General features: G+C 50.2%; 1 protein-coding gene across 3 annotated transcripts in view; it reads left to right on the top strand.

The window, feature by feature from the left end:
• The window catches only part of Atp9a (ATPase phospholipid transporting 9A (putative)), a 125719-nt gene that overhangs the window by 24883 nt on the left and 80836 nt on the right, over nucleotides 1–20000 (top strand). For 2 of the 3 annotated variants that reach the window (XM_047538716.1, XM_047538717.1), the window contains exons 2-4: nucleotides 4796–4940; nucleotides 6571–6684; nucleotides 13596–13704. In XM_047538716.1, coding sequence (XP_047394672.1) covers nucleotides 4796–4940; nucleotides 6571–6684; nucleotides 13596–13704 — 368 coding nt within the window. Of the gene's footprint in view, nucleotides 1–3487; nucleotides 3506–4795; nucleotides 4941–6570; nucleotides 6685–13595; nucleotides 13705–20000 lie in introns of those variants that run through there. The other variant, XM_047538718.1, reaches the window with a different exon arrangement.

Raw genomic sequence — 20000 nt, forward strand, 5'->3', positions numbered from 1 at the left:
CCTTCTAAAACAAATGTATGTAAGTGGGGGAGGCAACTTCACCCAGCCTGTTTGCAAATAAAACCTAGAGCCAGAGTTCTCAGCCTTGGCCCTCTTGGCGCTGTGGTCTGGAAACGCAAAACCAACAGGAACGTGTCTTTGAGGATGGTGCAGCCATGTGACAGTCAGAAATCCGAGACAGGAGATGTGGGTAGTAATTAATATACATCCAACTGAAATTGGCCTCATCAAAGTCAAATAAAACAACATATGACTCCCCAAGACGGAGGCGTTCAGACAGCAGACAGATCTGCATGCTCTCCTGAGGGTGTTGGGACACGTCCCGTGGCCCGGCCTGCCTGCCTGGTTGACCTGGTCTTCAGGCTAGCTCTTCCGCAAGTGGGAACCAGGTGACCACTGCCAGGTCCAGACTGGCTTTCGGCTACTTCAGCAGCCCCAGGGTGAAGAGCATTTCCTTCCTGGGATTTATGGCAAAGTCTCAGCCAAGGACCTCTTTGGTCCTTCCTAAGCCCATCACCATGTCCAGAAGGTCAAGGGCTCTGCTTGGCTGAGCCCCGGGTCCATGTTCAGCATCCTGGAGCCCAGAGGTGGGGGCTCCAGCTACACCTTCTTCTTGGGAAGAAGATGGAGGGAAATGGACTTATTGACCCAGAAGGAAAGATTAAGTGTCGGGTAGAAGGAAACTTTTCTAGGGCTCCAGGGGTGCACCGAGGAAGGACACAGGGGAGGGGGGGCCGCTGCTCAAGGTTGGAGTTGGTGGCCTTCAGGATGCTGGATGGCAGGGACATCACTGCTTTGAGGGGCCAGAGCTGGTCTGCACGTGCAGGGCCAGCAGGTGACAGTGACGGTGACGGTGCAGGTGGGGTGGCAAGGCACAGGTGGCAGTTGACATGTGCTGTGCAGTGGGCATGAGACTGCTGGGGTGAACACAGACCTGGAGCTCAGTACAGTGTCCCCATTAGGGGGACCGAAGTGACAGGAGAGCTGGGGAGGCAAACCCGAGGGCGGGCAAACCCGAGGGCGGGTCACCAGCATGGAGACAGTGTCAACGTTCTGGTGTGAGGAGGCCTGGGTGCAGGTGTCGTGTGGAGGGCCACAGGAAGGTGACCACGAGCCACTGGGTCCACGGCCGGGGCTGACTGCGTTGCTTCATGTCCTCATTCCCCTGTTGCTGACCAATGGCACCCATGCCTGGGAACCCCAGGAAGGCCTTTCCTTCCACCAAGGTCCCTCCAGCACCCTCTGCTGAGAAGCTGAGCCCTGAGCTGCAGTAGAACAGAGACAAAAGGAACTCTGTCCATTGTCCCCAGCAGGCGGGTCTCCCTATTTCCACATTTTTGGTGTTAATTTAACTATTTATCAAGATAGTTCTGCAACCCACCTGCCTAAAGTATCCAGTTCTGCAGCTTCCAGCACACCCACGGGGCTGTGCGGCCGTCTCTACAGTCAACAGTGAACGTTTCCTCCCCCCCCCCCCCCCAGGAAACCCCGCGCCCATGACCTGCTTCCACTGCAGCGCCCCCCCCTGCCCGGCAGCCAGGGGACCTTTTCAGAATAGAAGCAGGTCACACCCTTGCTCTGCTTATCACTCAGCGGTCCCTGCTGTGCATGGGGCAGAACCCAGAGTCCTCGCCCTGGTGACAAAGCCTGGTGTCACCTGTCCCCTCTTCTTCCCCAGCCTCGTCCTGTCCTCCCTCCCACTGGACTGGCCTTCAGGTGCTTCCTGTGTGGGAGGCAGCGTCCCACCTTGGATCTTCGCCCTTGCAGTTCTGTCTGCCTGGATTCCACGGCCCTGCATAGTGGCATAGCTATTGCTTCTTCTCATGTGGCTCACTTTGGCCGCCCCTTCTCCCAGAGCCACTCCCCATCCCCACTCTCCCTCTGGCCCAGGGCCTTATTTTCTTCTGGGTAGTCATTGGCTGCCTCCCGCTCCCCGGGGCTACTGACTCCATGGCGGAAGCCCTCGTCTGCGTTGTTCCCGACTGTAGGCCAGTGCCTTGCCAGGTACCGGCCACTGGCCCTCTGAGCGTGCAGGAGACACTCCAGGAACAAATGCCTGATGGGAAAGAAGCCGTGATTGCTTGCTTGTCGTTACTGTGACAGTTCAGAAAACACTGAACGGAAAGTGCAAGTTATATTCAGTGCAGGTGGAAAGCGAATGGGCCAGATGAGATCAGACTGAATGAGCTGGACTTGCAGCTGGTCACACTGGGCTCAGGTACCAGGGGCCATCCTCCAGCACGCAGCCGTGTTTTGCAGAGAGCTGCTACCTTAGGAGAAGGCGAAGGTCTTGTTCCAGCCTTTGGTCTTCACAGGACCCAGAATAGTAGTTTGTATCAGGTGGCACTTCCTAAACAGGCATTTACCACTATGAATTAATTCACCATAAAGCATTGAGTCTCATAGACGATGCATGCATGGAGTGAATGCAAGCGTTACCAAAGGAAGCAGGAAAAGTTTTCCCTACTCCTTCCTTCCCCGGGGGAGCTGGAGGCTTCAGCTTGCCCTGGAGGGTTCTGTACATGGAGAGCAGCCTTCTGTTGCTATATCCTCTTGCTTTTGTGAAAGAATGACATCTCTTGGCTCCTTGCCTTTCAGTTAGCACATCTTAAATGGAGCCATTTCATGAATTTCATTCCTTACCAATTGTTAGGAATTCCATTTTATGGGCAAACCTGTGAATTAACCCAGTCTCCCTTTGAGGACAGCTAGATGCCTTCCCAGTCTCTTGCAGTGCGTGGCTGCAGAGAGCATCCTGGTATGTGGTGCTCGTGCACACACCTGGAGGTTAATAATGGAGAGTGTGGCCAGAAAGTTTGATGTGTGGAAGCTTCTGCCAAAACAAAACAGAGAAAAACAACGTAGTTTAGTCTGATAGTATGCGGTCCTCTCCATTCTTCTCATTTTTCATTGGAAAACTACAGCCGTGAGATCTGTCGTCAGGGTTATCGCAGGAGGCGGAGAGAATGTGACTCTTAGAGGAGTCGGTCTGGCTGTCACTCGGTGTCGGCCTGTGGAGTGGTGTGCAGCTGTCAGATGCCCTCCCTTCCTCCCCCCCCCACCCTCCCCCCTTCCCCGCCTTCCTTCTGCATTCATGCAGCCTGGCTTCAGTGAGTGCCCACTGGTGACCAGTATGGGTGATTTGTGGCCAGGAGCAGGTGGGTGAGGGGCTGGGCTTCTTGAGACTTCTATGTGTGTCTCTGACCTTTGAACAACTTAGAAGGTGGCCGGCAAGACTGAGTCACCAGAAGCAGTACCTGTCCCTCTCTGAGCACACTCCACTCTCAGCCCGGGTTTACTGGAATGAGGATGCTATTTTTAAGAAAGAGCATTGTGTTTCATTGTGGAAATTTTGAGCGTCTGAGCAGGCAGCTTGCCGGCTGGCTTAGCTGTTGGGTCCTGATGCACAAGGACCGTATTGGCTCCGCTCTGTACCCCAGCATCCCACCAGGACTTGGCCCGCAAGAGGAAGGGCAGAAGGAGGGTCCAGAGGACAAGTAATTATGTGAGTCATTGTTGCTGCGTCTAGTCGGTTTCGTTTCAGTTGCCGACATCTTGGGGGTGGCGTGGGCAGGGCTGGTGTGCAGGGTTTTAGGGGGCTCCTGGTTCTCCAGGCACCTGGTTTACCAGCCCTCCTGGGGATGAGCTGCCCTTGATGGAGTGGTCCGGATTCCCAGGCTTTCCTGCACTTTGCCAGGGACTGAGCTGGGAACCAGGTGCCTGTGGGTTCTTGCGGACGTGTGGCCCTCGGGATGGCGGGCTGGGGCGGTGCTTGGGTGGGTGTTCTTCCAGCCCGCGCGCGTCTCCAGGTTCCGCTGGGCCGTGAGACATAGTCTTTCTGGTTTGCACCTCCAGCGTGTTGCTATAAAGGACAGTGGGGGTGGAGGAGATTCCTGCCCCTTTATGTAACACTTCCGGTGTAACCAGCAGCTCTCCCAGCATGGGTGGAGGAGAGACTGTGGGATAAGACCCACACCCGGGCTCAGACTCCATGCTGCCTCACCTCTCTGTAAACTGGGTGCTTTGTTTTGTGCTTCCCTCTCTAGTCTGCAAAATGTAAAATGTCACAGTGCTTTTTCTTTTTAAATGAATCCTGCTTTTTGAAATAGGTAGCATAAGTTTGGAGACAAAGAATACACACAAACACACACACACACACACACACACACACACACACTTTTTTTTTTTTTGGTACCAGAGAGGGATGCTTAACCACTGAGCCACATCCCCTGCCCAGTTTTTTTCTTTTGAGACAGGGTCTCATTAAATTGCTGAGGCTGGTTTTGAACTTTCGATCCTCCTGCCTCAGCCTCCTAAGCCTCTGGAATTACTGGGACAAAGTATCTTTTATCTGGACCATTGTTCTATTTTCCCATCTCTCTTAAGGACAAAACCTCAAATATGACTGTGTTCCTGACCCAGCTAGGACCTGAGAGAAAAGCATTCCGAGGGGAGTAGAGGAAGGCGTCTATTTTGTGGTTGTGACATTGATGTGGACCAGGCCTGGGAGGTCTGGGTGTGCCCTTGGTGTGTGGGCGTGGCCTCGGTGTGGGCCCAGCCTGGGAGGTGTGGGTGTGCCCTTGGTGTGTGGGCGTGGCCTCGGTGTGGGTCCAGCCTGGGAGGTGTGGGTGTGCCCTTGGTGTGTGGGCGTGGCCTCGGTGTGGGTCCAGCCTGGGAGGTGTGGGTGTGCCCTTGGTGTGTGGGCGTGGCCTCGGTGTGGGTCCAGCCTGGGAGGTGTGGGTGTGCCCTTGGTGTGTGGGCGTGGCCTTGATGCCTGGACTTCTCTTTCCAACAGGTGCTGCGAGTGGCTGAGATGCTGTGGTGGAGGAGAGCCCAGGCCGCGCACTGTCTGGCTGGGACACCCCGAGAAGAGAGACCAGCGATATCCTCGAAATGTTATCAACAATCAGAAGTACAATTTCTTCACCTTTCTTCCTGGGGTATGTGCTGGCAGGTCCAAACCCTTTTCTTTCCCCACCATAAATTGACGGGGGTCCCCGGACAGGTTTTGTGAACACCGAGTGTTTTTTTGCTGCCTTAGTCACTGGCCATCCATCTTTCCTGGCCTGAGCACCTGAAGGGAACTTCCTTCTCTCTGCAAGGCAGGGACACTGCCTGGTTGGTTAGAATACCTTCCCATTTATTTGATGTGTTGAACCTGAGAGTGGGAAAGGTATTTGGGGAACCTAGCATTATAATCAAAACATCAAATGAGAATATTGGCCAACTTCATTTTTTCCCCCTTGTCACCAAGAAACCCATGCTCAAGAGTATAGGAATATTGGAAAATAAAAAGTATATATATATAAAAAAAAAAAAAAACAGATAAATTTTAACCCTACCATCTAGAGAGCAACATTCTGTTTACGTTTTTGCTGGTAAATGTTTCTGGAGCCGATACCTGTGCATTGGTTCATGAAGATCCAGGGTGGACTCGCACACCTTTCCCCCAACACTCACCCAAATTCATGGCTGCTTTTATCCAGCATGGCTTTGCGTGTGTGCCTGTGTGAGATTTTGGGGATTGAACCCACTGAATTGCACCCCAGCCTTTTTATTTTTTATTTTGAGACAGAGGCTCACTAAGTTGCTGAGGGCTGACCTTGAACTTGTGATCTTCCTGCCTCAGCCTCCCAAGCCTCTGGGATTATAGGCACGTGTTACCGTGTCTGGCTTCCAGCATGGCTTCTAAATACAAGCCAGCTGCCTTCAGAAGGAGCAGCAGCAATCAGTTCAGATGCAGGAAGGAAAAAGTCTCCAGTGTTAGAAACCAGGCATCAGTAAGGAGGTCTGGGTGTTACAGTGTGGTTCAAGGTTGATTGGAGTGCTTTTAGGGGTGATTTTGACTGTATCCATTACTAGCTGCCACAAACCACAACTTGCCCAGATCTCTGTACCTGAAGACAGGAACAACTGTTCTCTCTCTCGGGAAATCTCACGTGCACTGGGTCACTCTCCTCTGCCTCCTAGCTGTGCCGTGGAACTGGTCAGGGTGTAATAGTTTTTAACTGCCTTAGCCTACAAGAGCCAAGAAACTTCTTGCATGCTCTTTGGTCAGAACTAGTCACATGGGATCAGTCTCAGGTCCAGGGTCGAAGGGAGCAGTCAGAACTCTCCCAGAACTTACCTGACCCAGAATAGGATTCCACCCTATTATTTTGTGGTGGTGAAATCATATTGTGGCCATAACTATTTGCCTTTTTGATTTGACTTTACAACATAAGCATTTCTTACTAAAACTGCTTTTGGAATAACATTTTCAGTTGCCAACCTGGGTTTGCGAAATATATAGTTTAAGAAACAAAACACAACAGAGTTGGCACCCCCTGCATGCCCCTCCCCAGGAACTACTGTCCTGAATTTGTTGTTTACAGTTTTCACTTTTGCAAGTGGAATGTTTGTGGCTCCTGTGTTTTGCCAGATAGCATGTGGAACCGCTTAAGCTGTATGTGAAAGGGGGCATGGACCGCTTACCCTCACGTGGGCGTGTTGTTAAGTGTTCGCTTCCCACTAACCCTTCCAAGCCACACCCACCAGGCGAGCCCTGAACATTTCCCCTCGACTTTCCAGGTGCTGTTCAACCAGTTCAAGTACTTCTTCAACCTCTACTTCTTACTCCTCGCCTGCTCCCAGTTTGTTTCTGAAATGAGGCTTGGCGCCCTGTACACCTACTGGGTCCCCCTGGTGAGTAGATCGGCCTATTCCTTGAGTTGCCACAGAGGTTTGCAGACCGTTCTTGGTCTCCTTCCACCCCTCCCTGCCCCACTCTCAGCAGCTGACCTTGTAAGGGAGACAGAGCCCACCAGTCTCCCAGGGATGTTAAGGTCAGACACCGCAGAGATCAGACTCTAGCAAAGTCCGGACTAGAGTTCATCAGACAGCCAGTCGGTTGGCAAATTCACTATTTCAACAAACCCTTACTGCTTCTATTGTATACGGCACAGTTTTAGACTCTGGGGACACATGACAATTGATAAGACTAATGCTCTGCCCTGGTGAATGGTATTATTTGAATTATTTTCTCAGATCATGGTTTCCTTTCATTCTGTGTGGGTATTACAGCGTGGGGTTGGAAAAGCAACAGAATATCTGCTTGCATTTATCCCAAGTGTAACAGAACCAGCCGGCCACTCCATTCCTTCTCTCACCTCCTTTTCTTTTTCCCCCCTTTTGGAAAATGTTATGGAGCACCTACTGTGTGCTGGGCACCATGCTGGGTGAGGGGTCACAGCAGTGAATGGAATAGGTAAAAGTCTGTTCCCTGGTGAGCCTGGAGTTTGGAGGAGACAGAGGTGAACACGTAAGTGTCACTGTTGCAGCTACTGTGGAGACAGGAGGGTGAGGCCAAGGCGCAGTGGGCGTGGCCTTAGTGCTGCTGTGTCCACGTGGATGGAGGTGGAGGGGCATCCTTACCCAGGACGCTGCCCCCTGAGGCATGATGGGAACAGGGTGAGGATTTTCCAGGGGCTGCAGTACCAGCCCCTGGGGTCAGCATGTGCTTAGGCACCGAGGATCAGAAAAAAGCCCACTGTGACCGAAGCACAGAGAGGGAGGGACTTACACCCCCTTTTCTCCAAACAGAGACATTATGAAATTATTTCTCACCCAGTGGGACTCAAGGGGAACCCTTAGGTTCTCACAAATCTTGTTACATTTTTTAATTAAGAGAAAGTTGTAAAGTTAGAAGACCTCCTTCAAAAAGCCTTGTTGTTAGCAGGTGGGCGACGGTAGGGTTTGGTGCAGAAGTACTTACAGAGTAGAGAGCCATGTGCTGAGCAACGTGGGTGGGTGTCAGGCACAGTGTGTGCCAGGTTATCAGATCTGTGGTGCTCAGAAGAGGAGGAGGAGGCTTCTTCCATAAGCAGCGGAGGAGCTTCTGGGAGGCAAGTACAGTTTTTTCCTGCTGAGTCACTTGTGAGTGAGGTAGGGTGCTGGGAGAACCTTCATCCAAGCATCTGTCTCTGGGGTAACAGATACTCCTGTGCCTGATGCTGTGCCTGATGCTGCACCAATGCCAGGCGCTGCCTGTGCTCCTCAGCCCTCGATGTAACCTCAGGAAGTTTCACCTTATCAGCTGAGATGCCAAAGGCAGCCAGGCTTATAGAATGAAGCCTCGGAATAACAGCGAGCCCGTGTCCCATCCAGATGCAGGCAGGTCAAACCTGACCAGGAGCTGCCAGACCCAAGCGTTAGAAACTTGTTTTACATGAAACACTGTCACTTCACTTGAGTGTTTCAGACCCAGGCATCGCAGTGCCCTTGCATAAAACCAAACCGTAAGTTACTTACTTTTAAAAATCTCTACAGTGTATGTGAAATGTCACTTATCACACTCCCTATGCTGATTATCTTTTTGTGATGCGGTTATTTGAAAGGCAGTACATTGCTGGGGGTGTGACTCAGTGGTGGTGCATTGGCTGGTGTGCTCGAAGTTCTGGGTTCATTTCCCAGCACCGCAAAAATAAAGGTAATACATCCACATGATTCAGGAAACAGACATGTCCATGGAGAAAAATATTCTGCTCCATAAATACCATCGTTTGTTCTTATCCCTCCTTACAGGGTTTCTGTGTGAACAAACCAGTACCAGGAGTAAAAATTCTTATGATTTTTTTCTTTTTTAGAAAAAAAGATAAGATATGCATAGTTCCAGATCCTTTGTTTTTTTCTCTTTAATTTCTAACACATCTTTGTTTTGGTTTTTAAATGTCGACAACTCATCTTCAATAGTAGAAGCACCAGGCATTGCGGGCCTGCCCGTCTCCTGGTGGTCTGTTCAGACCTTGTTGGGATGGGCGAGCTCTTGCTGTTTCGCCCTCATGCCTTCTCACTCGAGCCCCTCACCCACCCCGGCGTGGAGCGCTCAGGACGCCCCTTCAACTTGTCTTTTGGTCTCACCCCCAAACCAGGTCCCGCTGCTTGCTCTGCTGCCCTCAGAGTAGCTTCTGTTCATTTTTTCTTTCCCTTTTTCAAATGGTATTGGAGAAAAAAGCTGAAGAACCAAAAAAATTAAAGACCACATAAGAAGGGGATTAAAAATCACTTGTGTTTGCCTAGCTAGGTGGCACGTCTGTAATTCCAGTGACTCAGGAGGCTGAGGCAGGAGAATCCCAAGTTTAAGGGCAGCCTTAGCAACTTAGCAAGGCCCTAAGCAACTTAGTGAGACCCTGTCTCAAAATAAAAAGGGCTGGGGATGTGGCTCAGTGGTTAACCACCCCTGGCTTTAATCCCCAGTACCCCCACCCTCCCCCCACAAAAAGTCACTCATGCGGTCGCTACCCTTTCGTATGCACGGTAACACATTACATTAAACTGTAGATCCTGAAGAGGCATGTGTTTTAGAAATGGCATCCCGAGGTGACCACAAGGCAGCTGGATGTCCCCTGCACTCTTGCATCTCAGTTGCGCCGTGCACCTGGCCTGTGGCTCTCCTCTCGTGTTATCCATCTGCACAGCGTGCAGTGTGATCCCGTCATCCAGTCAGTTCTTGGGGTGCAAACATGTGAGCATCTCTCCAGCCTCATTTATATTACAGTTGGCACCCGTGGTGGGGAGAAGACTGGCCACGTCTGGCAAAGCTTTGCCCCTCTCTTCCCCTGGATTAACGTAGACGTGGCTGCACTGCGCAGCAGCCTGAACGGCTGAGGATAATTGGGCAGGAAATAAGAGCGGCTCTGCTGAGTTTTTTCAGAGGCAGCTATTGGCAGTTCCTTGCAGAAAGGACTGGAAAAGGGAACAGGACTCCTTGCTTGGCGACAGAGAATGCCAGACTTGTGCTGAGCAAGGTGCTGGCCTGCGTTCAGCCGGGCTGCGCAGTGGTTCAGACTGAACAGGACAGGGACTTACTCTCCATTTCCGTGGAGCGGAACTTGGCTTATCATAAAGGGCTTTGGGATTGTGAGTGTGGTGCTGAGTGTAAAAGGTGCTCTTCCCAGCGGGGGCCCTTCAGTGGCTGCCTAAGTGCAGCTGCACCCTGGCGGGTGGCCCAGGAGTCAGTGGCAATGAAGCAGCTCCTCCGTGCACGTCGGCGTGAGATGTGGACCACGGTTATCGTTACACCAAGAAAGTAAGTTGCAGAGTCACGTGGACCGTATGTTCCAATTTTCGTGATCACCCCCCAGCAAATACTTCTGCTACTACCTGGGTAGCAGCCAGGAGGGATCTTCCCCAGAGCCGGGTCACTGTGAGCTGGGACATGCCTCGTACCCTCTTCAGGGCTCTCGATCTCACCCGCCAGGACTTACACCACAAGTCACCTCAGTGCCTTTCTGGAAGTTGCTGAGTCACCAGAAACTAAGTAGATGACATCCCCGTGGTCCCTGGGGATAGTGGGAGGCCAGATGGCAGCTGGGGCTGGTGAACCAGGAGCAGCGTGTTGCGGGTGACTTTACTGCCGACTGCTGTGCCCTTTCTCCTGGCCGCTCTTGTCCCCAGCGGCAGCGGTGCTGGCGAGCTCCTGGTCCCGTGGCAGCTGATAGGGTGAGACAGGTGGCCTGGGGCCTGGTAGCGGGGCCGGGGTGACCCGGAGGGCACATGTCCTCTGAGGAGAGCCCAGGCTCCACTCCAGGGTTGTCTCCATGCTAAAGCGACACCTTGCGTTTCCAGGAGAAGCTGGGAGCCCCGATTTTCAGCGTGAGCAGTAGTTACCATTTTTCCTTATAGCTGCGGCTTCCCCCACGGCCTCTGCTGGGAGGGGAAGCCAGGCAGGTGAACGGCCTTTCTGCAGGTGCGAGCAGCCTCTGGAGGTCTTGGGCTCCGCGCCTTGGGCCCTTTTATATCCGCTCTTCCACCATGGTTGAGTTGGGGGTGTTCGTCCTGCGTTTCTGTTGTCTTTCCTAGGGACTACAGGAAAGGGGATTCCGATTGAAGACAAATTAGCACCTTTCGCTCAGGTGATGGAGGCTGATTTTGCTTAATAGATTTATTTTAAATTATCTTTTTAGTGGTTGCATTGTATTATAACTGAAAGCGATGAGTTTGTGCATACACATGACAGTTTGGTGACTCTCATTCTGCTGTGTCTCCCTTTCCCATCCCCCTCCCTCTCCTGGTTCCCCTTCCTCTGCTCCTTCCCCCCTTAAGAGATTTTTTACATAGAAGATCAAATGCACAATTCTCAGCTAGAACATATTTTGCGGTGTCTTCTGACCACACCCACAGGGCTCTCAAGTCAAATCTAGCCGTAAGCTCAGTGCTTCTGAGTGAAGGCCGGGGGCCATGTGGTTTGGGCTCAGCTTTTGCTACAGCTGACAAATGGTCTGCTTTGGGGCCAGAGGAGCCACTCCGTGGTGGAGCGCTTGCCCGGCATGCATGAGGAAGTGATCCACTTTAAAACAAGCCTTCTCTCCTTAGCCTGTTTCCTCATCTGTAAAACAGACATGGTCACGTCCACTTCCTGACTTACTAGGAAAATGAAATGAATTCCTGCAAGAAACAATCGTGGGACTGGAGGCCAGGATGGGACACACTACCACTGCGCCCCACCCCAGGGTCCTCGTTTTAATTTTGAACTTATTACTGTATGGACATTGCTGCTTGTTGTCTAGGTTAAGTTTGAGCTTTTAATAGCTCTTTTTCCTTGCTATTAATATATCAGGAAGAGAAATTCTTAGGAGATATCTGGAATTGCTTGTGTGATGACCAGGTAGTAAATCTAGATTTTGTCATTGAGATAAAATGTACAATAGCAAACAGTGCACAGTGGTTGAGTTTTCAAGTCTAAGTTTCGACATTTCTCAACACTGACAAACCACCTCAATCAAGATCCAGAACATTTCCACCACTGCAGAAAATGCTGTCTACCTTTCCTGGTCACCTTCCACCCCGATTGGAGGCAATTACTTCTCTGATTTTTATCCCCCACAGATTACTGTTGCTTTAGTAAATCAATCAATCTCTCTCTCTCTGTCTCTGTCTCTCTGTCTCTCTCTCTCTCATTCTCCCTGTGTTGCTCAGGTTTCCCCCAAACTCCTGGGCTCAAGTGATCCTTGAGGGCTGCCTCAGCTTCCTGAGCGGCTGGGCTTAGTCTATATTTGATGTACAACTTTACCAAAGAGGCTTAGCACCTTTAGAACTGCTTGTCTGTGTGATCACAGGATTTCCTTACAAGCTCAGACAGCCCCCTCCCCCCACGAAAACTCGTCCTTAAGTATCCGTGGATGTTAAGGATATCCTAAAGTGGACAGTTGGAATTTATTTCTGGATGACACTTGCATCCTTTTGTAGAGTAGTTTCTAGCCTAGGGAGTTCAGATGAGTCAGAGTGCGCGTGCACGGCTGTTGTGATAATTCAGGCGCTATTTATTTGCAGCACTTAGGTTAGTGAGTGGATCCTATCTTTGTATGAACACACAATTTTCATTAGCATCAATGGGATTTATCCAGGCCTGTGCAGAGAGAAATAGAAACTGGAACGTTTGGAAAAACAATCGGCAAAATCCCAGGTTCCGGCACGGAACAGCAAAACAGCAGGTGGAGTTGGGGGTGCTCCAGGGACCAGGTTTGAACTCCTTCCAGACCACGTTCCTCTCCCCTTCTTATGTCGCCTGGCTCTATGCTTTTATTGTGAAAGGTACTGGTTTTCCTTTGGCTGGAGTGTAGATTTCACATCTGATTGGAAACAGTAGCCATCCCTGGATCCTCTCCCTCCGTTGTAAGGACACGTGGGTCTTTGGAAGAGTTTCACAAAGCAGCACGTCCCTGGCGAGGTTTGCGTAAGAGATCTAAAGTCCTTTGAGTTGAAATTAATATGTTCCACCGATAAGCAGTGAGAAATGAGACCCTCAGAGGCTCACCGGGCTCACCCCAGGCAGTTAGTGCATCTGTGTTTTAAAAGTGACTGTCCTGCAAGCTTTCAAAGAGGGTGGGGGATGGCGGGAGAAAACCAGGAATGCATGTGAGAGCACAAGGAAAAGAAAGGGACTGTTTTGCTTTTATTGATACAAGAGGAAAAATCTGAATTGGAAATAGATTGTTGCTGTGGGTCCCTTTCCACTCCCCTGCCAGATTTTTTGGGTACTGGACTCAGGGGAAGGACCATGTTTTTGTGGCATGTTTTAATTTTTAATGGTTGATACTTATGTGACCAATACTTTAATATGATTTCTTTATAAAAAGTTAAAAAATTAAGTGGTGGTGCATGCCCATAATCCCATTGGCACAGGAGGTCGAGGCAGGAGGATTACAAGCTGGAGACCAGCCTTAGCAACTTAGTGAGATCCTGTTTCACAATAAAAAAATAAAGAGGGCTGGGGATGTGGCTAAGTGGTAAGTGGCCCTGGGTTCAATCCCTGGTACCAAAAAAACCAGAACAGAACAGTGCCTGTGTGCAGGTGTCTGTGGAGAGACGGTTGGGATCCCTGGCTTTTCACTCCAGGCCCTGCGGTAGTGTGTGTGTGACATCAGTGTCTCTAGGGCGGCCTTTCTCCAGGTGTGAGTAATCGTGTGTTCTCGAAGGGAGAGCCAGACAGGGTGCGTGTGGGGAGGTGCGTGTGGCACGATCCACAGGTCCTTCCCGCCGCCTTCTCCACCCCTGGCATCAGGAGAGTGCGGTGTTTGTTTTAAGCAGGGCTCACCCCCTGTCCCCTCTCGTTTCAGGGCTTCGTGCTGGCTGTCACGGTCATCCGAGAGGCGGTGGAGGAGATCCGATGCTATGTGCGGGACAAGGAGGTCAACTCACAGGTCTACAGCCGGCTCACGGCAAGAGGTCAGCCCCCGGGCTATGGGGCCATGGGTTGCACCTCAGTCACAGACGATGACAGTCATGGGAGCAGAGCTCAAGGCCCGGGCTGAGGGTGTGCTGTGTGGTGGGACCATCGCCCAGTCACTCTTGCCCAGTCACCAGCCCCCTGGTGGCTGCTTGGGCACCAGGGGGGCCTCTACCTGCCTGAGGCCTGGTAGGACTCCGGCAGCATCCCTGGGCCGCGTGCTCTGTCCCTGGCCTTTTAAGAGTTGGTCCCCTCAAATACTTGCCATGTGGTTACTGTCAACCTGGAATTAAATTCTGTGCCCCCCCCCCCCAGCTGGCCCTGCTCCCTGTCCCCTGAGGGCTGAGAAAGGAGGGCACTCTCCTGGCCCCACAGGAGGCCGTGAACAGCTTTAAAAGATAACCAGCTTTCAGCAATGATTACTTTATAGTCAAACATTGCAACATTAGTTTTTACAAAGGCAACAAATTTACACAAATATTGCATCCTCGATATCATCTTCGAAGGCATCTTATAAATCCTTGGTATTGAAGCATCCTGAGCATGACTTTGATCTAAGGACGGGTGACCAGGTAAACATCCATCGCTGGCCCCTTGTAGGACTTGTTGCAGATTTTCAATGGTGGAACTTTAAAACCAATCCCAGGACACCCCTGGAGAAGCCAGGAACGACCCAGCAAAGCTGACTTCTATTTGAAATGAGAGAATGTTCCCTCACATTCCCTCATGTTAGCTAATCATCTCAGTGGAGAAATCCAGAATCAGCTGTCCTCCTACGATGACTGACTCTACTTGGGAATCAGTGCTGTTTTAGGAGAGCTGAGGGGAACTGAGAATTCCAGAAGAGGGGCGCCCAGGGGCCTTGGCCCCCGGCCAGGGTCTGAGCTGCGTTGTGGTGTTCCAGCTTCAGTACAAGCAGTCTGTCCGTGGTTTCAAGGTTTTTAGTAGAATTTCCTCCCAGGAAAAATGTTGGGGTGGTATGTTTTGGGCTTGCACACCTACAGTTGAAACTTTCACGTGTCCCAAGGACATGGAAATGTTCAGTGCCTGTGAATACATTTTTGTGGTTGGTGGTCTTAGAAATTTGTAAGTTTCTGGGATGAGGGGAGATTTAGAGTCATCTAGAAATGCTTTATTAAGGCAAAAGCCACTGTATTTGGGATATTTTGCTACATAAGAAAAAAGCCAGGGTAATCTTTGTCGAAGGCTCTGGTTTTCCACGTGGGTAGTCAGAAGACCTTCTGGAGGGGCCTTTTTGTGGCCGTGTATATTAAATCCGCCCTTAATAACATATTCTTACTATAACCTCTAAAATGCTTGGCAACCAACAAAAGCCCCACCAGAGAGGGTGCGCAGGATCTCTTTAGAGCTCAAGAAAAGGGGCCTTGGGATCCCATTCAGCCGGAGGCCAGCCTCCTGCTAGGTCCTTTTCATATTGCAATGGCTTTTCCTGGGGATGATTTTCCTGTCCTCCCCTGAGCACCCCTTCCCAGCCCCCGCCTTAACTTCACTCAGTTCTTGAAAAGATGCTAAGGAGAATTGGCAGATGGCTCCAGCATTAAAAACTTGTCTTCCTTTGTTGGTGGCCTTTTGTGGCCGAGGGTCCCCATTGTCAGGCGGCTGTGCAGCGAAGGCAGCAGAACACACAGTTCTGGGTATCAGCCCAGGCCCTCGCTCTGCAATTTGTCTTGAGAGCCCAACAAAACCACGAGCAGCCTGTCAGCCTGGAAAGTGATGGAGGCGACTTTAGTGATTGGATACACTTGGGGGGAGGCCAAGGCAACAAGCCCACGCTGTGAGGCCCCAGGGGGAGGGAGAAAATGAACACGACTTTTGACTTTGCTGTTCAATTAATATTTCCTTAAGGGAAGCTTTCCACCAGCATCCTCACTGAGTACGTTCAGAAGCAAGATGAGATAAATGTGTGTGGACAGTCCTGAAGTGTCCAGAATTTTCAGAACACATTACCTTGGTCAGTGGGTTTCAGGCCGGGACGTCTGCCGACATTCCACATCATTTCCTGGTTCATAGTAGCAGTATTTGTACCAATATAGTTTTTTTTTTTTTTTTTAAATATTTTTTTAGATGTTGTTAGACCTTCATGTTATTCATTTATTTATACGCGGTACTGAGAATCAAACCCAGTGCCTGACACATGCTAGGCAAGCGCTCCACCACTGAGCCACCACCCCGGTCCACCCAATATAGTGTTTTAATTTAAACTTTCTGATGAGTAAAAAGAATAGTTGCACAAATCCTAAAAGAAGCTCCCGAGAGCATCCTCCCAGACTCATCCTTTGTTAACCTTAAGCACATCTGCTCTTTTTTTTTTGGGGGGGGGGGTACTGGGGATTGCTTTTTAAGTAGCCTCTCTACATACACACCATGTCATCAGAGTCGAATTGCAGACAAAATTCCTTCTCTTCCCTAAAAAACATTCCTTGCACATAACAGTGCAAATATCAAAGTCAGGAAATTTACCATTGATAGATGCTGCTCATCTCATTTATGGTCCTTACTCAAATTTGTCATTTACCCTGAAAATGCCCTTTGTGGATTTTTTTTTTTTTTTCTTGGTCCAGGAACCCATCCAGGTTCACTTGTGGCATTTCCTTCTCTCTCCTTGGCCTCTAACCTGGCACAGCTCCTGGGTTTCTTTGTGTTGTGTGACATTGATAGTTTTTAAAAGGACAGGCTAGTTTCAGGCCAGTCCCTCTGTAACCTGTCCTTTGGTTTGTATTGATCTGAGGTTGCTTCAAAGTGGGATTCACGACATGCATTTTTGGTCAGGAATTCATATGCTTTTAAGAATTGCCAAAGGTGCAGTGTCTTGTTGGGAGGTGGCCAGAGTTTGAGAGGCTTTAATTTAATCAGAATGAAAAGATTTCAGACTTGCTCAGACTCAGAAAAAAGAGCGATCTTAAACAGCCAGTTGAAAGCTCTGATAATGAGCATCTTTCCACTGAGAGGGAAGACGGACCCCAGTTCTGTTTTTGTTCTTTGGGCTGCTGGGGACGGACCCCCGGGCCTCACACAGCTAGGCAAGTGTCCCGCGCCACACCCCCAGCCCAGATAACAGTTTTGAAACTGTTTTTTTCTGTGTCCTTTATTTTCACACAGGGGGTTTGCTGTTGGGATAATTCTCATTTTCCATGGGCATTGACATATTTTAGTGGGAAGTTCTGAGTTCCCTCAGAACACACAGAGTTGCCATGGCGAGAGCATCTGTTCTGCAGAGCGGCGAAAGCCAGAACTTTCCTTTCAGTCCAGACTTTCTGGAATGTCCATCTGACAGAGAGCACATATGTTGGGAATATTTTAAATATTTTGGATCAGCACATATTCACAGGATTCAGTACTGGGCTAAAGATAGAAACTAAACAATTATATGGAGGTGTAACTGGAATTAATAATAGCTCATCCCGGCTGCGTTGAGCAAATCGACCCTGAGCAGAACAGGCCATGAGCATCTAAGAATGTTCTGGGGCCTCAGTCCAACAGATTTTAAAAATAGCTGCTTCCAACATTTTGCATCATCTTCTTTAGTTGATGGCAGGAGTGTGGTGGCCCTCACAAGGAATGTTCCCTTTCTTGACTCTGCTCTCCTGCTTCTGAGAAGTTTCTGGCAGCTGAAAGTAGTGGTTCCAAGCTTGGACTCTGCCTGGGTGTGAGAGTCCCGGTTGTACCTCTCCCTGCTAGGCGGGCAGATCCTGTAAGTTCCCAGCGACTCCAGGATTTTAATGGCACCCACTGTGGAGAGTTGCTACGACGTACCTCTTGCCTGAGAGGGACTTCGGGCTGTGCCTGTGACTGATGTAAACTGGAGAGAGCTCATGGTTTTGCTGCAGGGGTTGGTTAAGGGGTAATGAATGGAGGCATGGGCCAGGGGTTATGGGAGCCCATCCGAGAGGAGTGGACGTCTCTCTGGAGAGGCGACCTTTATCCTGAGTCTCGGAGAGAAGAGAGCAGGGCCTGGCCACATGATTTGTGAGGTCCATCGTAAAACAAGCCCATAGGACCTATGTTCAAATAATATGAAGAATTTCATAGCCAGGCGCAGCGGTGCGAGCCTGCATTTCCCAGCTGTGTGGCAGCTGAGCCAGGAGGATGGGAGAGTCTGGGTGTTCAAGGGCAGCCTGGCAATAGCGAGACCCTGACTCACTGTGATTTACTTAATTTGTCATGCTGGGGCTTGAACCCAGGGTGTTGTACCACTGGGCCACATCCCCAGCTCTTTTTTGTTTGTTTGAGACAGGGTCTGGCTAAGTTGCTGAGACTGGTCTTAAACTCGCCTCAGCCTCCCAAGGTGCTGGAATTCTAGGCTTGTGCCACCATGTCAGCAGAAAAAAAAAAAAAAAAAAAAAACTCGCAGCAGAGCTTTTGACCAAACACGGGACCCACGCCAGGACCCAGATGGCCAGCCTGCGAGGCCTGCCCTGGTTAACAGATCTCCCAAAAGAGCATCAGGTGGAGCCGAGACCTGGTGAGCAGGGAGCGTGGGCGGCAGGACCCCGGTTCTGGCTCCACCTTATTCTTCCCAGGTAGACCGTGTTTCTTGAGTCTTTCCCTCCTGGGAGAAAAAAGAAAAGCCCAGTAGGCCATTCAGGACCTGAGTCTCTGGGAAGGTGGATTCTGGGATCCAGGAATTTGTATATAAGGCCTGTATACAAAATGGCATTGGAGCTGTTTTAAAAAATGCTGCCCCAATTGGGAAGCAGGAGAAAAGTAGAGAAGGACTTCTTACCCTGAGCCAACCAGGTACAGGTAAGGTCTAGTTGGTGGTTATTATTATTACTTTTGTGGTACTGGATATGGAGCCTAGGGCTGCTCTACCACGGAGCTACATCCCCCATCATTTTTATTTTGAGTCAGGGTCTCACTAAGTTGCTGAGGCTGGCCTTGAACTTGCAATCCTCCTGCCTCAGCCTCCCAAGTTGCTGGGATTAGTGTGCCACCAGGCCTGACTAGTTGGTGATTTTAAACAATCCTATGGATGTGGCTTCCACAGATGGGGACACTGGGAAGGGGCAACTTCTTTCTCACCCATCACTAGGCCCAGGCTGAGGAGCTGAAGCATCTCAACTGATGAGCTAGGTAAGGACCGTGCTGTGGTGTTTTAAACCAGGCGGGCCTAAATGTAAACTCTTAGACTTTAAAGTCAGGCACCTACTATGTGCAGGAGCTGAGCTGAGCACTTTGGCAGTTAGTCGCTCAGTGACTGCTGTAATGCTTAGCATTCATGCATACGGTGCAGAGGGCTTTTACGGTTCGGGCATTTTAAAACACAGTTCTGAGTTCAAAGAAACCTGTCATTCTAGCCTTGTCCTCCTTCGAAAACCCTAGGGAAGCCATGTTAAACTCACGCTGAGAGCAGTTTTGGGACCTTTATGAGTTTTTGTAATTACGAAACTACCTTCCCATATGAATTTGGCCCTGGAAATGAAGCCGAAAAAAGAACTTGAACCAGTAGCAGAGCCAGAAAAAAAGTTTCGTACTCGGAAGATTTGATTGATCCCAAGCACCTAAAAAATAAGAAAAATTGGATTGGGCGGAGAAAGACTAATTAGCCAACAAATGACTTTTCTTTATTCGTACCTTCCCCACACCAAAAGTTTGATTCTGGAGAGTGCCGTGTGCCCGTCCCAGGTGGTGAGGGACGCGGAATTTGCATTGTCAGAATGCATCCCACCAGGAAAACCTTCCCCAGCCAAACACGTCAGTGGATAATTAGCCTGGAAAGAAAGCGCAAACAGCATAATGAAGGCAGTCGCCCCTGCTCCTGTCCTGCTGGGCACATCTGGACCGATGTCCAACCAAGTCCTGGTCCGAGGATCCATGCCCCTGGCATCTGGCATCTCAGCTTTCTCCTCTGCACGTGGCGTAAAAGCAGAGGAGACCTTTCCTCTCCCAGGTCTTTCTAAGCCCTTAGCCATGCTGGGCACCCTTTCCCAGGTGTAGAACCACCCATAAGCCCAAGAATCTCACCTCCCTTTGAAGATCCCCCCTTTTCTTTTTTTCAGTTTAATTCAAAATCTGCTCTGGACCATTATCTGGGATTGCAATTAATGTGACCGCATTTTGAGACCTGAGGACACACGTTTTTCTTTCCTTTCTTTAAAATTTATTTTTATTTTATTTTTATGTTTTTGGTGCTGGGGATGGAACCCAGGGCCTCTTACATGCTGGGCAAGCGCTCTGCCCCTTAGCTGCACCCACAGCGTGTGGCTTTCTTCTGGGGAGTTGTATTCTACTGGAGTTAATCAGAAGGTAGAATAGTGTTGGGGAAATGTGTTTG

The sequence above is a fragment of the Sciurus carolinensis genome, chromosome 2 (assembly GCF_902686445.1).
Source record: "Sciurus carolinensis chromosome 2, mSciCar1.2, whole genome shotgun sequence".
Classification (NCBI taxonomy): domain Eukaryota; kingdom Metazoa; phylum Chordata; class Mammalia; order Rodentia; family Sciuridae; genus Sciurus; species Sciurus carolinensis.